The 20,153-nt window shown below is 43.2% G+C and overlaps 1 protein-coding gene across 5 annotated transcripts in view; it reads right to left on the bottom strand.

The window, feature by feature from the left end:
- Positions 1 to 20,153, bottom strand: part of LOC118506271 (MOXD1 homolog 2-like) — an 89,886-nt gene that overhangs the window by 50,684 nt on the left and 19,049 nt on the right. For all 5 annotated transcript variants that reach the window (XM_036043184.1, XM_036043183.1, XM_036043181.1 and 2 more), the window contains one exon: positions 13,130 to 13,626. In XM_036043184.1, the coding sequence (XP_035899077.1) occupies positions 13,130 to 13,423 (294 nt within the window). In that variant the 5' untranslated portion in view covers positions 13,424 to 13,626. The remainder of the gene's footprint in view (positions 1 to 13,129; positions 13,627 to 20,153) is intronic.

The raw sequence follows: 20,153 nt of genomic DNA, 5'->3' as shown, positions 1-20,153 counted from the left end.
AGCTGCAGAAGCTCGTCCCTGCTTACTCCCCAGCGGAGAACACGAATTTGCACACAATCCGCACCGAACCGGAACGATTCGGTGATAGCCATCGCACATCCTTGCCACAGACACTTGCACACACGGTGAATGCGGATGTCCATGTTTTCCTGCAGGTTAAAAACTCCAACCACCAGTGATTGTTCATCGGGCGCTGTGTACTTCCTGGAGTTCTCGCCGCCCTGTGAGGACCGACACCGTAAACATGTGTCGTAAAATCCTTCCAATAGCTCTATTTTCTATTAAACGGTAAGCGTTTCGCGTGCTCCGTAGACTTCGTCCAGCTCGAAAAAGATGCTTCTGACGGTTGAAAATTAGCAAAGGGACTACGGATGGGTGGCCAGATTTTAGAGCGTTGGGACTTTAAGTTAAAAGCATGCGCATCGTCAACTGGAAACCGAAATGTTGTAAATACCCACCATTCTGAAGGATTCGTGAGCTTTTTCTCTCCTTCCAACAAACAAGGGAAAGCCCCATCAAACTTGCAACTCCACGCTTCGTCCGAAAAGGGAAAGTTAAGCTCTCACTGCAACTTTGTTTCCGCTTGTGCGAGCGTCCATTCCCTGCTTGAGGATTTATTCCAGTGCACCGGGGGGGGGGGGGGGGGGGACAAACAGGCCAGCGAAACATTTATCGTGCACTCACCTCGCTGTTCGCTTTTAATATTCGAACGGTGTAACAGCACCCAGCAGCGAAGCAGGAAGCACCAGTGACACATACAACATTACAGTTGCACCTCCGCCCAATATGCCATGTAGTGGCGATAATGCGATTTGGCACAACATCGTGGCGAAAATGCGCAAAAACCCGAACCCCCATGCAACCCAGAGAATGCTCAAGGTTCGCCGAGGTCTCCAACGGTAAGTTTCCCATGCAGCAGGCCTACCTTGCGGTGTGCATGTTGTTGTCTGCGGCAGGTGCGCATTCTGACACCTACCAGGAATGTTCGCAACCGAGACGTGTTGAGTTCGTGGAGCGGCAAAACAAAAACAAAAAACACGCCAGGAACCTCCAGACATCGGGCTGGGCTGGCTCAAGGCCCGTATCACTTGAATACGGTTACGGCACAAATAGCTGTTTAGTTTCATTAGGCTTCTGTTTCCTGTTCACAACTTCATTCGCTTCGTACACGAACATCGGGTTCCGGGCAGGGCTGTGGGGTGTGTTTTTCTTCAGTAGCACGAAAGCCTTATGACCTCCCGCTTCTTCCTTGGAAGAAGTACACTTGTACAAGTACGCACGCAAACCTCCCATTCGACCGACGGCGGTGGACCTCACGGTATATGTTTTACATTTTAATGCACCAGCACCACTTCTTCGCGTCCTGAAGCGGGGAAAGCGTTCTGCCGGTAGTTTTCCTCTCTAATGCTAATGCAACTTAACCCCTTTGGGTTTGGGTATGGACGTGTGCACTCTCGGGTAGGAAACCGGGTGGAGAAGCGGTGACGGGTAATTAAAGGCTTCGGAGTTTACAGTTTGCTCAGTGCGATTGGCGACGTCTTGTTGGCGTTTTAACGTCAGACTTTAATTGATATTTGCGTTTTCGCTGATGTGACAGGTACGTCAGCAGAAAAGCTTCTCCTCCAACATATCCGTATCCGGTTTTCTAGGGAACGACAGTCCGAATTGCGCTGAAATCATGTATACAATTCATTAGATGCCCATAAATGAATGAAAATTCTCCTCACCAAAAAAAAAAAAAGCAACACAACCTCACGCAATAGAAATGATGAAGTGCCCATTCATTCATCCTTATCAGGGCGTACGTTATACGGGGGAGTATTCCACCGGAGAAGGAATCTATGTCAGCAAAACCCATACCGAACGCGGTATCGGTTGGATCCATCCATACGTGGATGTGGTGGTCCTCCCATGCTCGCGTAATCGGTTTGCAGAGGGGGAAGGTTTTATAACCGGAAAGATAGACCCTCCTCAAGCAGGCAAAAAAAGGCGTCGGTTCCGGTGTGCTGCGTTTAAAATATGCCCGCAATAAAACTCGACGGGAACGGGACGTTCCCATAAACGTAATCACACGCGCACGCAAACACAGTAATACGGTAACAATTTTTCATTTATTCCAATAGATTGTTATTGCTTTCTTCGCCCTGCTCGGTGTGTGCCACAATGTGTGCGAGATTTTTGTTTTCAGGTTGGGGCCAACAAAACGAGCTCCATAACGAGATATTTTGGAGTCTGGGAAGATTCAGGCCATAAGCGATGGGAATGGCTCGCAGGGGTGATTTGATCGATGGATCGATCAATGCGGTCCCGGTATCTAGAAGATATGGAAATTGTGAGAAAATCCTCTTAGACCCGGAAGTGTACACCTTAGGACCTGAGGACCAAGGGAAGGGATCATTCCCGTTTTTGTGCGGGACACAATCTGCTTCACCGTAAAAGGATGAATTATGGATCAAGGCTTTTATTGGACGTGGATTTGATGCAATTTGGATCACCTTTCCGGTACTTGAATGTTCTCCGGCCCATTCCTGTAGGAGTTGGACGGCCAAACACAGGAAAATTATGTTTGTACAGCACTAATTGTAGCGTTCACCCTTAACTGTGTGAACGGGGAGCCCGGCTAATTAAAACCAACGACGACTGTGTAATTCAATTGTGCTTCACAATTAAAAGCTCATCTATTCTGCTAGATTAAACACGATTCCTTGTGCTACCCTCCTACCCCAAAAAAAAGCAGACGTTTTTTGCTTAAGTTGGAGGACTCTTTGCATTCAAAGATCTCCAAAAACCCTTCTGAAAAGGAGAAAGTACTACTGACGGGGGACTGAGACTTCCCGGGAGCCTTCCATTTCACCTGCAAAAGGGTGAACCTACCACGGAAAGGGGTTAAAAATTAACTAATTATCATGTTTAAAGTTATTCGCGCGAAACAACAGCACACTCACCACACACACAACCACACACACACACATACATTCAGCCCCTCAATCTGCTTTCTGTCAACACACCGGTCTGTGTTACGACGGCCTTTGCCTCCCAGAATATCTGCGGGCCCAAAATTCACTTAACGTGCCCTGCTTTTTGTGTAATAATCGTCCACCAAGGTTCGCGCCACATTGCTTCGCGGATTCGTGCAAAGGTTAGCGAATTTTTCGCGCTGATTACTACGGTAAAGAGTTTGTTTTTTGCACTCTTTTTTCTACCGTAAGAGTAAGAGCGCTCGTGTTGGTAGGGAGACCTTTTTTCCCCATAATCGGTCAGGTGAGCGGTCGTTGCTTTCGGGTTATTTTCGTTCCATCCTTGTTTCTAGTTTGCCTGGTTTATTTCTTTTTTGCCGTGCCTTTGCACCACTGACTGACGCTAGCATTTTTAATAATGTAAATTTTAAAAAGCGTCAGCTAAATTCGCCGCATTTCTGGTTCTGGGTCGCTCTTAGCCGGTTTTTTTTTTGCGTTTGTTGCCTCACGAAGAGTGCTTTTTCTGTGTGGTTGGTCTACATTCAGGGGATTTTGAGCTATCTCTGCAAACGTTGTGACCTGTTTTTCCTCAATCGTTTATACGTGTTAACAGCACATAGTATCGAAAATTGAAGATGGTTAATATGACAATTAATAATAAAGTTAAGAGTTTTAATAACTGAAGAATTTAAAGAAAGAGTATATAAAGAAATAAATAAAATGCTTTAAGTTTTTATAATAAAGTTATAAATTTTATGTTATCCTAGCTGACAAATGCATATTTTGAACAATAAAAATTGATATTAAATTGATATAAAAATTGATCGGAGCATTATCTTTTAGGAACGGAAGCTATCTCCCTTTGATAAACTAATACCTCGCTTTCTCTCTCTCTCTTTCTTTCTCTTTCTCACTCTCTTTTTTTCTTTCCTATTTCTATTTCTTCTCTCTCTGAGGTACAAGCACCAGAGAAATTAACTATCTTTTTCTTCTTTGGCCTAACGACCTCTTAAGGTCATGATGCATGCCATTTCTGGCTTACAAGACTTCATGATACCTCGTAGTTGGGAAGTCAGCCCTCACTACGGGCGAACGGTCCAGATGGGATTTGAACCTCGGTCCTGCCGTATGAAGACCAGTGCCGTTGGCGCCCCCACTACCCGGCCGCCTAACTAACTATCTGTCGTCTAACCAAGTCTAACTATCTGACGTACAAAAATTGATTTAAGAAGTAGTCTTGGCATACCTCAATTTTTTTAATAGAGGAGACTCTTTATCTGTTGATTTCTGATAGACTTAGGCGGCAGGGCGGCCTGGTGGTAGATGTGACGGCGGCAAAACCCATCTGGGACTTTCCCCCATAGTGGGGACTGCCTCTCCAACTATGCGGTATCAATAAGTCTAGTAAGCCAGAAACTCAAAAGTAGTAGATGTTGGACATTTCACAGCTTGAGAGTTTTAAGTAAGGTTCAGATTCAACTTCATAAGATATCTTTATAACTAAGCCCAAGTCTTATATGTCTCTTTTCCGGGATGTTGACATCACAATCTGAAGAGGGTCCTTTTATTAAATAAGGCCTTCAATATGACTATTTAAAAATCGCGAATCTCAGATAAAGTTCCATGGTGTTTTTCTAGAGTTTCGTTCCTCTTCCATAATTTAATGAGAAAACTCTTTGAATGAAACTAGGTAAAGTGCACTCGTCATGGTCACTCCTCAACCTTGACCAATAATGTTTTCCAAGGTTAAACATGACGCTTGCATGTTGCTAGAATGATTGATTGACTTTCTGTAAATTGATCTCTTTTCCCGTGAAATACCAAAAAGTCAGAAGTTAGCTTGCTGCTATCATTATCCGATTCTCTACCAAACTGCCTCATAATAGGCACGATATCAGGACCATCAGGACAAACTACCCGAAGCAAAGCGCCTGCAGTAAAAATCGAGAGAGAACAGCCAACAAAAAAAACACAGTCCAAAAGCCAGCGATTTTCATTTCACCCGAACTCGAAAGCTTCATTTGTGCGACCGGCTTTGCACGGCACGAAACCGTCTGTGCATGGAAAACGCGGAAAAAGGGCAAGCTTCCGTTTTCCGCAAACGTTTCAACTTTTTAATTGCGCTTCGAATAAGGCTGCGTGAGTCCTGGTAGCAGTCTTTATTTCCTCTTCTCTTCTTAGTCCTCCTCTCTAAGCGCAGCCAACCACTAGTCTCTGGGGACTTTTGAAGGGGTAAGTAAACTCCGACCCGGAAGCTCCACTTTAACTACCTTAGCATGAAAAGTGATGAAACCACAAGCAAAAAACGGGCTGCCATATTTGGAATTTCTGTTCTACTTTTTTTCCCTTTCGTTGCGACGATGAGAACGGAATCAGATTTTCTTTTTCTTCTTTCGTGAGGAAATACTCTGAAATTTCCGTGTGACGTTTAGCGCACCTTCACCAACTGACCTTCAGGCAGCGTCGGAATTGGTTCTTAAAGGCGAAACGAAATGTCATCATGGTTGTGGTGAAAAAAAAACGGATTTTCCCATCATGGATACGAAAAATGACCATGACTTCAGGTTTTACGGAAGCAAAAGGCGAGCGAAACCAGCTCATAACCTTACTAACCACAGGGATTAGCATGCCCCCCGTTTGAAGCATATTTTTATCAGCCATTTGTTTAGTGGCAAAACAAAAGCGAATTTCGAAGTCGAAAACAAAACGCAAACTTTGGCCCCATAAAGCTGAAACTCCGCCACTCCGGGAGGGTCCTTCGGCAACTTCTTCCGATTTTTACCACTCACCGAAGGCAATGAGTTTTGGAGGGGTTTTGCCACCCCGGTAAGAGCAAGTCCTCGAACGAGTCGCTACCGCCCAGCTCCCTGTTGCGTTTTCAAGTGCGAGCTTTTGCGAGGGAAAGTTTTGCCTTTTAAATGATAAGAAACTTTGTTTCTTTTCTGCTCCTATGCATCACGCAAAACCTGGAGTGCGTGCGGGGTGCGCCTGAAGGTGCCGATCGTGCTTGGTGGTGTTTTGAGGCCTGCGATAACAAATTTCACGCAATTCCACACCAAGACGGTGGGGCGGTTTTTTGTTTCCCTCCACCCAGTTGCGGTGAGATAAGTGTTGCAGAGTGAGATGCCGGCCGCGGGCGGACTTAAACCGTTTCGCCAACTCACTCACGTATCTATCGGAATGGGATAGAGGACGAAAGGGTGGGTGGAAATGGAAATGGCTATTACTTTTTCGACAAACTTTTTCCACGAATTTATCTTATCGATGCGTGAAGAATCTGCTCGCGAAACACGCACATGCCAAACCACTGTCCGGACGGTAATTGTTGCTTTTCTCCGTTTTGCCTCAGGCATTGATGGGGACTTTTTTCGGGGGTTGTAGTAATGATGGTGGTGGTGTGGGAGGGGGTGGTTGTACTCTTTACTTTTTTCCACACCTGCAGGGGTGTACTTGATGGCGTTATTTTAACTTTGCCATCGATATGGCGATAGTACTCTGTACTTTATTTACGCTTCACCAGCCATTGGTGTTAGGAATGATGATACGGCTGGAAGAAAGCTCACAAAGTCTATGAAGCTGTTAAAGATCACGTACATCTATCGATAAATGTCCTTTATTTTTTCAACTAATTCCAATGGGTTGTTAAAGGGAATGTTTGAGGCTGGTATTAGCGCCCTTGAATGATTTTGGTATTTATTTTTCATCATAGGATTGCTAAAAGCTGCTGATACTAACTGAAAAAAATAATTTTCTATGGCGATATTGCAGTTTACAGCAAGATTTATAACTAGAGTAACCGGATTAAGGAGTGTCTCGGTGGTAAATGCGACAGCGACGCCGGTCTTTACTTGGTTGGACCGGGGTTCAAGTCTCATCTGGGCCGTTCCCTTAAGCCATAAATGGCAAGCATATAGCCTTAGAGGTCTTATTAAACTGATATATATTTCTTGAAAGGCTAATGAAAAATAGTAATGCCAGATTCCCAGACATGATTCAAAATTTTCAAATGATTACTAGTGTTTCTAATCAGGACGGGTCTAGGCAGAACTGACCATCCAGTAATGGGTAAAATCAATTCACAGACAGTCAAAAAAACAGTCGGAGGATGTGGTTCCAAGGAAGATTAAGAAGATATGTTAACCTGCCCTCAGTTCTATCACTGATTTGATTATCTGTTGTTCCAGAAATTATTATGATTTACTTTCTTTGCTATAGATTTTAGGGTTCAACCAGATGTTTTTAAGAAAAAAAAAATATGAAAGGTATTTTTTACTAAGTCAAAAGTTTAAAACAGTTTTATTTAAAAACTCGAGCTTATTCAATCCCATCATTTAAACGTTAGACAAATTATTTTTTCAACAGTTGAAGATTACTTTTCATATAACAGCTCTTTTTGGACACTGTTCTAGATGCAATGAACAATAAACCAACAGAATTATATTCTCCCTAGTACCCTCGAAATTTGTTCAAGATGAAGTGAACCATTCACAGTTAGAACTGGATATGGGGCAGTCCGGTGGCGATCAAATCCCATCCGGACTGTTTTCCCGTACAAATGACTCACTATCTCACAAGCAAAGGGTAAAATCATGTAACAGGTTTAGGTGTTAGAGGCGCATCAGACATGAAAAAATGGATAAAAGGCTCTGGGTAACATCAAAGCTGAAATAAATGTTATTAACATGTTCAGTTTTTCTTAAATACAGTCAAGAAAATTATACAGAGCGCGATGGAGATCCAGATAAATCATGTCCCCTTATTGCTTCATTTATGTGGAAAACAGTATAAAATGGCTCAACCGTTACCAGTACTTCTAAAAAAATCCTTTAATGTAAATGGTACAGCAATTTAAATTTAAGACCAAGTAATACGGCCAGACCGTTTTAATCGAAAAATAGTTTGATAACACTTAAAGAGTTGTTCAAAATATAAAATAATATCTTAAGTAGCTAACGAATGATCAACTTTAAGAAGCAAGCCTGAACAAAACAAATTTTCATTAGTCGTTACCTTTCAAAAAAAGGGAATATTTATAACTAATTTTACATTTTGTTTTTCAATTATTTCTTTGCTATGTTAAATAGTCAAACATAATTAGAGTAATATTTTTATTATTGTGAAAAGTCAATTTACAGTAAGTAACGGTCCAATTTGTTTTATCTCTTCCAAATTTCCACTTATTATTTGTATGAAAACACATACTAAACTATGTTCCGTGCGCACAGCACTGTATGCCCTAAAAAAATCACGCACCCACTGCAGGAGGCTACGGAGTCTTAACATTATTAATGACCTGCCCGTTCGCTGACGTTCGCGTTCGCGTAATGGCAAACTATCGCAAAGCCTCCACCGATCGTTTATTCGACGCTTTTTCGAGCGAAAATACCTTCCTTCGCGATACCGCCCCCTACTGACCACGGTATCCGCCCGAAATAAATAAAAATACAACCAGGTGAAATCGGTGGTCATTTGTTTCTAACCTCACCCAACCCAACCGACAGCACGCGTGTGTGAGTGTGCGAATCCGATGAAGCGTTTTGTTTATTCCAACCGAAATACCATACCGCATGACGCACCCTTACATTTACGATCTTCCTTGGGGAGGTGCTTTTTCCTACCATTTTTCCCTGGCTGCAAAACTGCAGTAAACAGTTGCTGGGCTAGCTGGGTCGGTAGGAAGAAAAAGTAAACTTACCCCCCTCCCCGACAAAGTGATTTATGACCACCATCACCACCTCCAACGCTACCACAGCGCTACCCGGTTTCATTGATATGGGAAAATTTTCGTGAGCGAGCCGTAAAGAAAAATAAACCTACGGTCTTTAACGATACCGATGATCGAACGCAGCCGATGGGGCGAGTTTTCCTCCGCCCGGTGATAATGTTGTTTTGATACGCACAGCGCTTGACAAATCGCGTCAAAGCAAAATCGCACGAACTCGACTGTTCCGGACGCAGGAAATGGAAATTCGAGTGGTTGCAATTAATTCAACCCCTCCGTTTTTTTGTTGTTGTTAGGTGAGTATTTTCCTCTACCAGAAGGGAAAACTAATTAATACACTGCGATCAGGTGACTAATCCCTAACGAAGGGTGCGCGTGTGTGTGTGAGACAGACTTTGTTTACCTATTTACCACCGTTCGGAGCGCCGGTGAGTTGACCATTTGGAATTTGCTAGCAAAACTCGTTCGATAAACATTGCAAACCTTCCCCCCCATAACAGGGGATGATATAATACGCGGAATAGGAAATGATGCAAACTGGTTCGCACTAAATGGTTAAATTGTTTCACATCCTGGTTCCTAGCACCAAATCCTGGCCCCACGGTGGGAGATATCCAATTCGGGGAAATCAAAAATTCATTCATCATCCACGCCACCCGGCTGGATAGCTTGGGCAGAAAACGCTGGAAACTTTTGCCAGAAAACTTCACCCTTCAAGCACCGCTCGAACAGCTTAGGCATGCTGCACATCATCCAGCACATACCGGCTTCCGTCTGACAGTTTTCGGATCTCCAGTTTTCGGGGGGGAAAAAGTCAGTGTCAAACTTTTCACTCACTACGCAAACCCTCACCAACTCACTGCGAAGCAATGACGTTTACCTCCGGGGCAAGCTCGGTCTCGCTCGGCTGTGGCTACAGTTTGATGTAGGGGAAGAATTAATTTGTTTATTTGTGTAATATTTATGATACAATCATAACAACAATCATTTGCACGTATGTGCATACCGCTTAGCGTGTATTCCTTGGAATTTGCCAAACTACACGAACGTACGGTCCTGTGTTTTGTGTGCCGGCCCGTACCTCGCTCTAGCGAAAACTTCTCCATCCGCCTAAAAAGGGGTTTTTCGCTGGCCGGCTGACTGTCGGTGAACGGTGGTGCCAGCGATGATGAAGATACCCAGACGCTGGATTACCCAGCCAAGCGCACACGGGTTCCTCATCCCAATACCGGTCGGAGTCGGAGCCGGGGTTGGGAATTTACGGGAAGACCTCATCCACCTCCCGAACGCTCCGGAACACCGGAACTGCAGAAGAAAGGATGTACCTCAACCGATTCTGACAGAGGTTTTCTAATGGCGTGGCCGGGCACATCGTTCCCCGAAACTTTCCATGTAAGAGAGCTGGTGGCGGTAGCTCAAATCATAATCAGATTACGCGCAATACATATGCGTGTGTGTGTGCTGTGAACCGGACGGCTGCACCGTGCCAACCCTTAAATGATCCGATCAACGGATTACTCCCCCGGGTTCCGGTCTGGGCGGGCAAGTTTTCTTCCGAAAAGGGAAAAACTCCCGCTGGCCGGAAAATTTCACTTGCCAGCTCCAGAGCACCCGAAAGCGGGCCAGACAAGCCCGTTTGCCAAAAGGTTGAAATTAGGGCCCGGGGTTTTTGTTTTACCAAACTGGTATGGGAATGTGTGTGATTCCTCAACCTCTTCCGATTTTCCGCAACTGGCCGTGTGTGTGAGATGGCGGTGATTGGTAAAATATTTTGGCAGACAGGGCCAGATTGTACAGCATACGCAACAGGATGTTTTGGGTGGGGAGGCTGCCAAAATTTGAGCGCCCAGTTTCTTTAAGCATTAAGACTTGGCAAGAGATGCTGGCGTGTTGTGGGTGTGGAGGGATTTTAAATAAATATGTTGCAGTTAGCTGTTTTCATTCAAAATAATGGTGGAAAGAGATGAAACACTGACGTAAGCATGAAGATATGTGAATCGGAAAAGTTTGATAAGTAATTCAGGATGGGTTTATAGATTCCCCTTTATTTATTTATTTTTGCTTCTTTATTTATCCTCGAGTATGACGATCTTAAACCGTATTTTAAAACCCTTTTGTTCGAATTTTAACTTCCCCGAAATCAAATATCCTCCAAAACATTATCAACCGTGATAAATGCACGAACAATGGTTTTGTATTGTATTAATTTTAAATATTTTTTTAACAAGGAATAATATGTGGTAGCAATAAATATTAAACACTCACTCTCTTTCCTCTTCTTCTTTGGCCTAACGATCTCTTGCTTAGGTCATACTTGCCATTCCTGGCTTACAAGACTTTATGATCGTCAACTACGTGATATAGTCAGGCCTTGCTAAGCGGCAACAATCCTGATGGAATTTGAATCCCGGTCGGTTGTTTCCTCTACCACCAGGCCACAATACTCATTATTACTCATTAGTCGACAGAAATACAATTTAGCTCTTTAGAAACAAATTTCCTGCTTACAGTATTTTTTCACAATTTATAAGGTTCTTATTTAGTAACAGTTACTCAAACAAAAAAAGCTCCATGTGTATAATGAATTAAAACCAACGATAGGGTTCATTTTTTGTAAGACAAAACTATACTCATACTCTACCGTAGACTAGTGTTGCTTCGAGCTCACCAACACTAGCCAAACCCCCGTCATAAAGACTCAAAAACCCATCGTAACAATTGAACGAATGACGGTCGGCATTACCGAACCCCTGGTGGTGTTAAATCTGCTCTACGGTTTGCTTGTTAAACCTATCAATGAAATACTGCCTTCCACATCCAATTCATCGATTGACCGCAATGACAGGGTACGGCGATCAATTACATGGTATGCAGCCATCAAAATGTTAGGCCTCACATTCGATATCTTATCGGAGCAAGATCAAAGATGCTAGCACTTGGGACTCGATTCTGATGCAAGTGATTTTTTACCAAACAGGTTTATGTAAATCATGAAATATGAAGACTAGAAATTTTTCACCAGCAAATTAGACATGATAAGCTTACGGCGCTATGATAGCACGGTGAGATGATTCTCATTGAAGCATCAACAATACGGTAAAATACAATCAAAAAGATCATAAAACGGTTCAGGGCTGTCTATGATTGGAGTATAAACTCACTTCTCTCGATAGCAAAGATAAACGATTGTCAATGAAAGATAAGGCGTCTTATCACCAACCGAACATTGTATATTTTACGCGATGTTTACATCAGTAATCTCTCTTGTACCAGTATTGCAGATATTGAGACTCTTGCATGACTTTCACTTTTAATCTTCTAAAAGGCATTTTTAAAGCTTTCAAAAATTAAAAAAAAAATTGAACTACAATTTTTCTTTAAAAAAACAATCATTCCAGTAAATGTCTAACGAATCTCTTCCACAACAAGTTAAACCAAATAAATGTAAAAAATCATACCCATTTCATGGACAAAGCTGAACAAATGCCACATAGCTCGAATATCATCGACCTTCCCATATCATATTTATGTCCACTGACATCTCTTAAAGCGCGCTTAAACGTTCACAAAACGAAAAACAAAACAAAAAATGCTCCGGGAAATAGAAACAACAAACGTACGATGGCCAACAGCCAGCAAGGGAAAAAACTGCGCGCGTGTGTGTGTGTGCAGTAAACGAATGGAAAAATCAATCTCACTTTACTTCAGCCCAAACAAACAAGCCAAGCTGAGGAACGGTGCCTACCCGCCCGAGGCATCAGCACGCATTTATTATTCGCGTTCCCTTCCAGGGTCTTTTTTCCGGCTGTCGTTTTTTTTGGACGTCCTTGTGTCCTTCACCACTGTTCCGCTGTGCAGGCTATTGAGGCAAGCATTAATTGGAGGTCATGGTAGAAGAGGCCGGATTTGGATCCGTTCCCATTTCTAAACGGTTTCGCATCGCATTGTGCACTGCAGGAAGTCAACCAGCGCGCGAGACCGTCTGGTACTGGTGCGAGTTTGCTTTAACAGCACTGACGTAATCTTCCTACCACCGGGGGGAAGCTCTGTAATGGAGTACTCGGGGCGTTGGGCTGGGACAGGCCGGTTCGTTGTTTTTTTTTTTTTCGCCGGTTTGTTTGTTACGCTCACCACACACAGCTCATGCTCAATTTCAATTGTAAATGCAAAACTTTTCCGCTCGAGGTTATGATGTGTAAAATCTACCTTTCCGAGTGTGCGAGCGTGTTGGATGAAGTTTTGCCATCACACCCGACGGTGGTGACGATGGTGTTAGAGTGCCAGATTTGCCAGTCGACTTGAAGTTGAAGTGTGTACGGTTTATTGGTGTAGGATTTTTTTCTCTCTCGCTTTGATTTTTTTTTCAATAGGAATGGAGATCTGATTTTTTGTGTTGGGAACTCTGAGTCAAGATGTTCAAGATTTCCGGATCTCTTAATGTATCACTCACCTGTAGATAGACGTGTCCTTGATCGATCCATCCAACAGCAATATCCGCACCGACCAACGTGCCATCGCGCGAAAACCCAACCCCAACGTAGCCGAGGGTGCGGGCCTGTATCTCGAACGTCACCTCCTGACCTCCGACACTCCACAGCAGCCGATAGTTGGGATCAAAGTCCACCAGATGGTCCCACTGGGGCGCAGGCCCACCGGAACTCGCACCAAAACCGCACACTGTCACCAGCAGCAACCCTACACTGGTCGCCCACATCCTGAGGCAACTGTTTACCTTCACACGCATACTGGACACTGGTCGAAATTCCCAAATGTGGGACTTTGCACCTGGTTCACTACACACACTTCAGCACACACCTCGGGGCCACTATCACTTTCCAGCAAACTGTCACCAGCAAGTTGCACAAATTTCCTAGCTCCAGGTTGAGTTTTTGCGTACTGTCCGCGCACTGCCACGACTACCTGAAGTCAACCGCAAGACATCACCATCTGAAACGGAATGCAAGAAGAGTGATCAGTTTTTATACACAGCAAACAGAGCCGCGCGGTCGCTGCAGCTCCAGCGACACCAGGATGCTCCATGGCGACATACTGCAGTGCATCGCTCGCGGCTAGTTCCATTTTATCTACATCATTAATTATGATACAGAGTGGTTCGGGCCGGGCTGGTTCCTTCGTCTATTCGCTACTATGTTTTAGGGGGGGTTCGTTAGAAAGAGAGCGAGTGTGAGAGAGCGCCAGAGAGGGAAGTGAAACCAATGTGGAGCATCGTTGGAAAGTGTCACTTGTTATAAATTAGTCTTAATTTAATGTGGCTACATAGACAATCGCGGGCGCGTGCACACTCACAGCAAGACACAGACACAGACGATCGCCGAGTCAGTGTGCGTATGTCTGCAACTGCTGATGATGGTACGATAGTTACGGGCGCGAGTTACAACCCTCCCCGGGTAACCAGCAACGGGCCAGCAACACTTGCAATTGCACATACCACGCCGGAAAAGAAGGAAGGAATGTGAGGAATTCCAATGCACGGGAAGCTGCTTCGCGGACAAGACATCTCGGGGCGGACCGATAAGACGGACACGCTGACACATAAAATTAACTGTCGCTCCGTGATAAGAGCAGCAGCGGCAGCAATAGTGTAAAGTACCGTATCACTGCTCTTGTTCTGCACTGCGCGGTGATGAACTCGCGGGTGGTTCGGGTGGTGGTGAGAAATTAAGAAATTAATTTATTTTCCAACAATAAAACGCTACGCGTACGGTTGCCGCCTGACGAAGAACTGTGCCACGCGAAGCGATACCGCCTGCTGACAAATGAGGAATAGGTCAAGACGTTTTTCTTCGGAGGTTAAGGAACGGGTTTTTTTTTGCCATGTTTCTATCTGTGGTGTAAGTGCGAAAAGTGCTTGGTACTTCCTTTAAGAATGAGTTTTAGAAAAAAAAATCATGTAACAAATATAAAGTGTAACAAGCAGCAGAAATGGATGTCAAACATCATATGGTTTTTAAGGTGTTAAGATTGTAAGCCATAGTCATGTCTGCATTCTACAATTAACGATCATTACACTTTTAAAAATAAAAATATAAGGAACTAATGATTTATGAGAACACTCTTATGTATTTCATCTTTCTTTTTGAGCATCCTTCATGGGGAAATTACCGGCTCAAAAGCCTCGTCACTACTCCCAACATCTTATTTTGCTTAGAGCAGCGTGGCCGAAAACATTCACAAGAGTGTTCTTCTTCTGAGTGAAAGTTCTGCTGAGCCCATGGATCTTAAAACTGCTATTATTTTCTTGCAGACCCAACGTTTGTCCACTTAGGAAGCACAAACTTCTTTCAGCTGCCCTCAATTAATGTCTACGTGTCTTCTGAATGAATGTTTTTGAATGTGCAGGATTAAATATTTGAAGTGATACTAACTGTGCGATGCAGATGGAAAAAAAGAGTTGTGAAGTACATCCAGCAGAACCTTAAAGAATTCTTGAAATCTTACCCATTTGACAGAGAAAATTATATAGCGGAACCCTACTCACTCAGCTCAGTCCAATATATAACTCTGAAGACTTTAAACAGTCCTAATATTAATCCTGTTTCATTCATGAGGATGACAACAAGAAATAGGCGGTAGCCCCGTACTTGTTACAGGAGACTGAAGACTCTAGGAGCCTTCCTAACGTATTATACGGGAGAATAGTTTCAAAACTAGGCGCCGGTCTTCATACGCCAGGACCGGGGTTCAATTCCCATCCTGACCGCCTCTTCGAACGCAGGACAGACTGCCCTTCTACGGGTAAACTCAAGTCACAGAAAGCCGGAAATGGCGGGTCGAAACTTTTCGAGGTTGTTGCAAAGTTATACAGAAGGTATGACTCATCTCGATCAAAATAAAACAATTAAAACATAATATGTTTGAACTGAGATGTAATTTTAAACATTGTTTAATCAGGATTTGGGCAGCATTAAATATCCTTTACTAGAAAAATCTAGTTACAAGAGAACCTTCCGATATCTTTACAGCCCAGCATTTCACAAAACCGATATTCATTTAAAGGCTAAAGGAATGCTTTGGAAGATGATGGTTCCAAGGCATGGAGTTTTTAAACCATTACTAAGTTGCTGCTCGTCTTTTCAGAGATTCTCAGAAATTTAGGAATAGATTGAACAAAACGCAGATATCGTGAAACACTTGTAGACACAAGTTTCGTTCCTTTCGGAAAGCTTTCTCAAACTATTATGATGAATCTCTTACATAGTAAGATATCTCAATAAACAGCATAGACTTTTAACTCATCGTATGCTAATTATTGTGCTTCATTTACTCTTTCATAAACATCAGCATCGATTTCCTCTTATGTGTTGAAATGTTTTACTTCATTTTATCTCGTTTCAACATCTCTTGTGTTTTCCTCGACTGATTTTTTTTAAATACCCTGACAATAGAAACTAACCGCTATTAAGCTAAATTTGTGTTGTACCGCACAGAAGATTATTTGCATTGTTTGACTGCTTTTTAGAAAATCAGCATCGTACAAAGAAAATTTACATCCCATTCAAAGGAAAACCTCACCGCTTTTTTTCCTAACCTACACACATACATTCACATCGACCACGCTGCTTTGCAGCTTCAAATCGGTGCTGTAACAGCACAGCAGCAAAACAAAAAGCGAAAAGCGAAAAGCTTTTCTGTGAGAACAAAGCAGAAATGGTTTGTTCCCCATTTTCTAAGAAACCTTTTCATCAGTTCCGCGTCAAAAGGCCACATCCCACACACACACACACACATCTGAAGTGTGTGGATAGGTTGTGGTGTACAATTTTTCGACAATTACGAGTCAAAAAGTGTTTCCGTTTTCTTCCTTTCTCTACCTTTTTCCCTCCCGATCCGAAACTTCCCTCAGCTTTTTTTTCGCTTTCCTGATTTTTCTTCTCCTCACGCACACGAAAACAATGTCGGCTTTCAACTTCACCTCGCACGAACACAGTGCTCACTCTGGTGATAAAGAAAATCTTGCCCACATCGCGCTGCTTTACAAATTCAAATAATGTCCGCACGAGTGGTCCAAGGTTTGGGAAAACTTCCTTCCTGCACGGGGATTGTCTCGAACCGGACAGAAAAAGGTGGAACGAAGGAAAGCTGAACGCAACTTGTCAGCACACAAGTGAGTGGTGCTTGGAAGCTGTGCTACGGAATGCGGCACAGCAGCCGGTACCAATGCGGCACACTCTTCATTGAGAGTCGATGAGATGGATAACCGACCGCAAGAAGCCATCTCCCGGTACAAAAAAAAATAGGAAAGCTTCACAATCTGCATGAAAGCTGACAAAACCGTCCGTGAAGTACACAGGCTGTATGGGGCTCGGTGAAGAGTCATTCTGAAGAGGTTACCTGCTTACGCTTTTCGTCTCGTTTTGTGCCCTGGGAGAAACACTTGACGGTAGGAAAAAGCAACTTGATGTTCAACAAAAACACAAAACGAACCATTGGACTTTACCTTTCGTGTGACTTGTTAGGAAATTGTGGGAAAATGTTTGCGACGGAAGAAAAACCTTTCATTGTAACCACACAATAAAATGATAACATCCCACTCGGAAAACGAAAGAGAGAGCGCCAGTGGTTGTGGTCTCTGAATGTGATTGAGTCCTTCAGTTAGGGCACGTATCACAATGCGGCCAAAGCAAACCCATGTGTTTTCCACCATCCCCACCAAGAGTGTCAATTCTAGTCATGCGTAAACATGTGTCATCTTTTTGCCCCGAACACACCGCCCAAAAAAAAAACGAAGGGAAGGAAAACCGCCTCCGGGAAAATCGAAAGTGTGTTACTTACGGATTCAATGAGCAAACACAGGCAGCATCGCCGCGTCGTTCGCTCAAGTCCTTCCGAAAAGCAATGTCGGCAAAAGAATTGTCCTACGTCCATTGTTATTCATAATGTCGTTTGATGAAAATCGTCTGCAAAACGCATTATTTCCAAAGCGCAGCCAGCTATCGGCTGCCATCTGTCGTACGCATGAAGTCCTGCCATTAGGTATGGCCACGTTTGCAGGGGTTTGCAGTTACAAAATGAATAAGTGGCATGCATCAAGATTACATCGCAATTAAAATAACTTACTACATAAGTTTTGAGTCAAGCTTCGATAAGCATCATCTTAAAAATGTATCACTTATGTTCTTTGATAAAAATTGTCAATAAAGCCTTACGATCAGATTTGATTTGATTTGATTTGATTTGAATTGATTGATTATTTATTGCTTTGGATCATGATGTTGAGTTTTTTTTTATTTTACGGAAAATAAGATTTTTCTTTCATGACTCAAATGGTTGTAAAAGTTTTTTTTTCTATAAGAGATGCTGGAGAGAAATTCTAGCTAGAGAACACAAGATTACATACTTGTTTGTGCTGATCTCGTATGTAATCTGCTTTACATGAAGGCCTTGGTTGGAAGCATTAATAACGACAATAAGCTTTAAGTATCAATTTTTGGAATAAAGATTACCACGTTGAGAACCATCTAACGAGCAAGGAAGACCGTAAGGCGCGCGAGTAAGAGCTATCCGAACGATTAAATTTTTGAATGTTTTTTGTTTGAGCATGTTTTCTCCGAAACTTAAAGAAGAAATGCCCAATAAGAAATTAAATTAAATTATAAAGCGTTTTTGTATTTGCTGAACTTGTTGCTGTAATTGCTCGAACCAGTAAAAATCGTTTGCAAAAGAATTATGTTATAAACGTAAATGATTCTCCAATCGTATGTATGGTGACAAACCCTGCCTTCACCTCATCGAAATTGCTGACACTTGTAGACGGTACGGGACGTCCTCACTCCCGGTACTCACTCCCGGAGGGCATCTTTATAGCGACACAACGAGCACCATCATCATCATCATCATCATCATAATGCGAACCGCCACCCGTATGGGAGGCAGAAGAATCTTCATCGTCCTTGAACCACAAAGCTCCCCGAACAGCAGCAGCAGCAGCAGCCCGATTTTAACTTCAGCTGGACCAAAGCTGGTGCCCATTTATCAAACAACACAAAACACTAGCTGGTGCTTCACCATTTTGTCCGTGCGTATCGTGTCCTTTAACTCCCGCTCCTTATCGGTCAGCCTGAGCTCACACCACACTCATCAAAGGAAAATGAAAAAAAGAAGCTTCACTCGCTTTACAATGAAAAATATCCAAAATCTTGTGCCTGTCTGTATCGGTTTTGTTTGCATATTTTAAGGGATCTTCTGCCACCCGGCAATCTCATCGCGACCTTTGCTTTTTTGCGCGTGAGAGAAGTTTTTGCCCACGGATGAAGCCTCCAAAGTACACTTGATCCGTGCGAGGCAACAACCGTCCTCCCGGCAGCTCATTGTAAATCAATTTCACTCACTTTTAGACATATTTTTAGCAGCTCGTTCAAAATTCCTTCCTCAAGTTTCTTCTCCGACACCGAAGTGAAAAGATGTGCTTCTGTTGGTGTTGTGTGAGTGTGCGTCTAGTCTGTTGATTGCGTGTGCCGAGAAGATGGCGCGAGCGAAGCTTTCCTTTTCCCCAATTTAAGATTTTGCCTCTTGAAAAGATACTTAGAAACAGCTAATATGCCAACAACAAATGCTCGCAAACAGGCTTTTTGCTCGACACTGTTGCTCGTTTTCGAGAAGCAAACTCGAGTGCGTAAAGTTTATTTACACATGAGGCACATTGAGTTGAAGATTTTTTGGGGAAGGAAATGGCGCTTACCGATGGCTTTAGCTGTTGGTGGCACCATCAACATCGCACAGAGTTGCGTGGAGTGAAACCTACATCCCTACATAGTAACCGATAGAACACGACAAAGGCGGGATTATGACTTTTGGCGAATATGTTAATTAAATTGAAACATGATTGCTTACAGATTCTTTCTGCACAGGAAAACTGATTGCTTGAATGGGTTAAGGCTCGATTTGGATGTTTGACACAAGAAGGGGTGGCGGGGGGGGGGTGGGGGCAAAAGTTTGGTCGCTCGAAACCTTAAAGCTAGTCTGACGACACCAACGCTTTAAATTAGCTTCACAGTACGCAGCAAAACACGCCAACGCCCGATCGATTCCATTTGCCTGGTCGTCGTGCCTGGTGTCGAGATGGTGTCGGGAATTTTCCAACTCGATGTGAAAGTTTGGCGCGCGCGATGAAAGCTCCCTCACGAGGGGGGTTTTTGTCGTCATAGGAGTTGAGAGTTTTTAATTAAATCAACGAGAGGTTCACTTGTCCCCCGGCACGGAACTGGTTGAATGTGCATTAGAATAATTGAGACACTTTTCGGTTGGTTGGAAGGTCTGTGTGTGTGTGCGTGTTATGAAATTGATTGTGTTGACATCCCAGTGTGGATGGGAGTTAAAATTTATATTTTAAAATGTTAAAATTCTCTCGATGATGCCTTATATAGGTTAAAAAATTGACGAGTAACCTAGTTTTCGTCTTGATTATTGATAGCGTTTCGATCCTTACATGGGAGAAATATTGGTCAATTTATCCT

Source organism: Anopheles stephensi, chromosome 2 (assembly GCF_013141755.1).
Source record: "Anopheles stephensi strain Indian chromosome 2, UCI_ANSTEP_V1.0, whole genome shotgun sequence".
Taxonomy (NCBI): Eukaryota; Metazoa; Arthropoda; class Insecta; order Diptera; family Culicidae; genus Anopheles; species Anopheles stephensi.
Note: the sequence above shows the minus strand (reverse complement) of the source record. Positions and strands in the feature narration are given on the sequence as shown.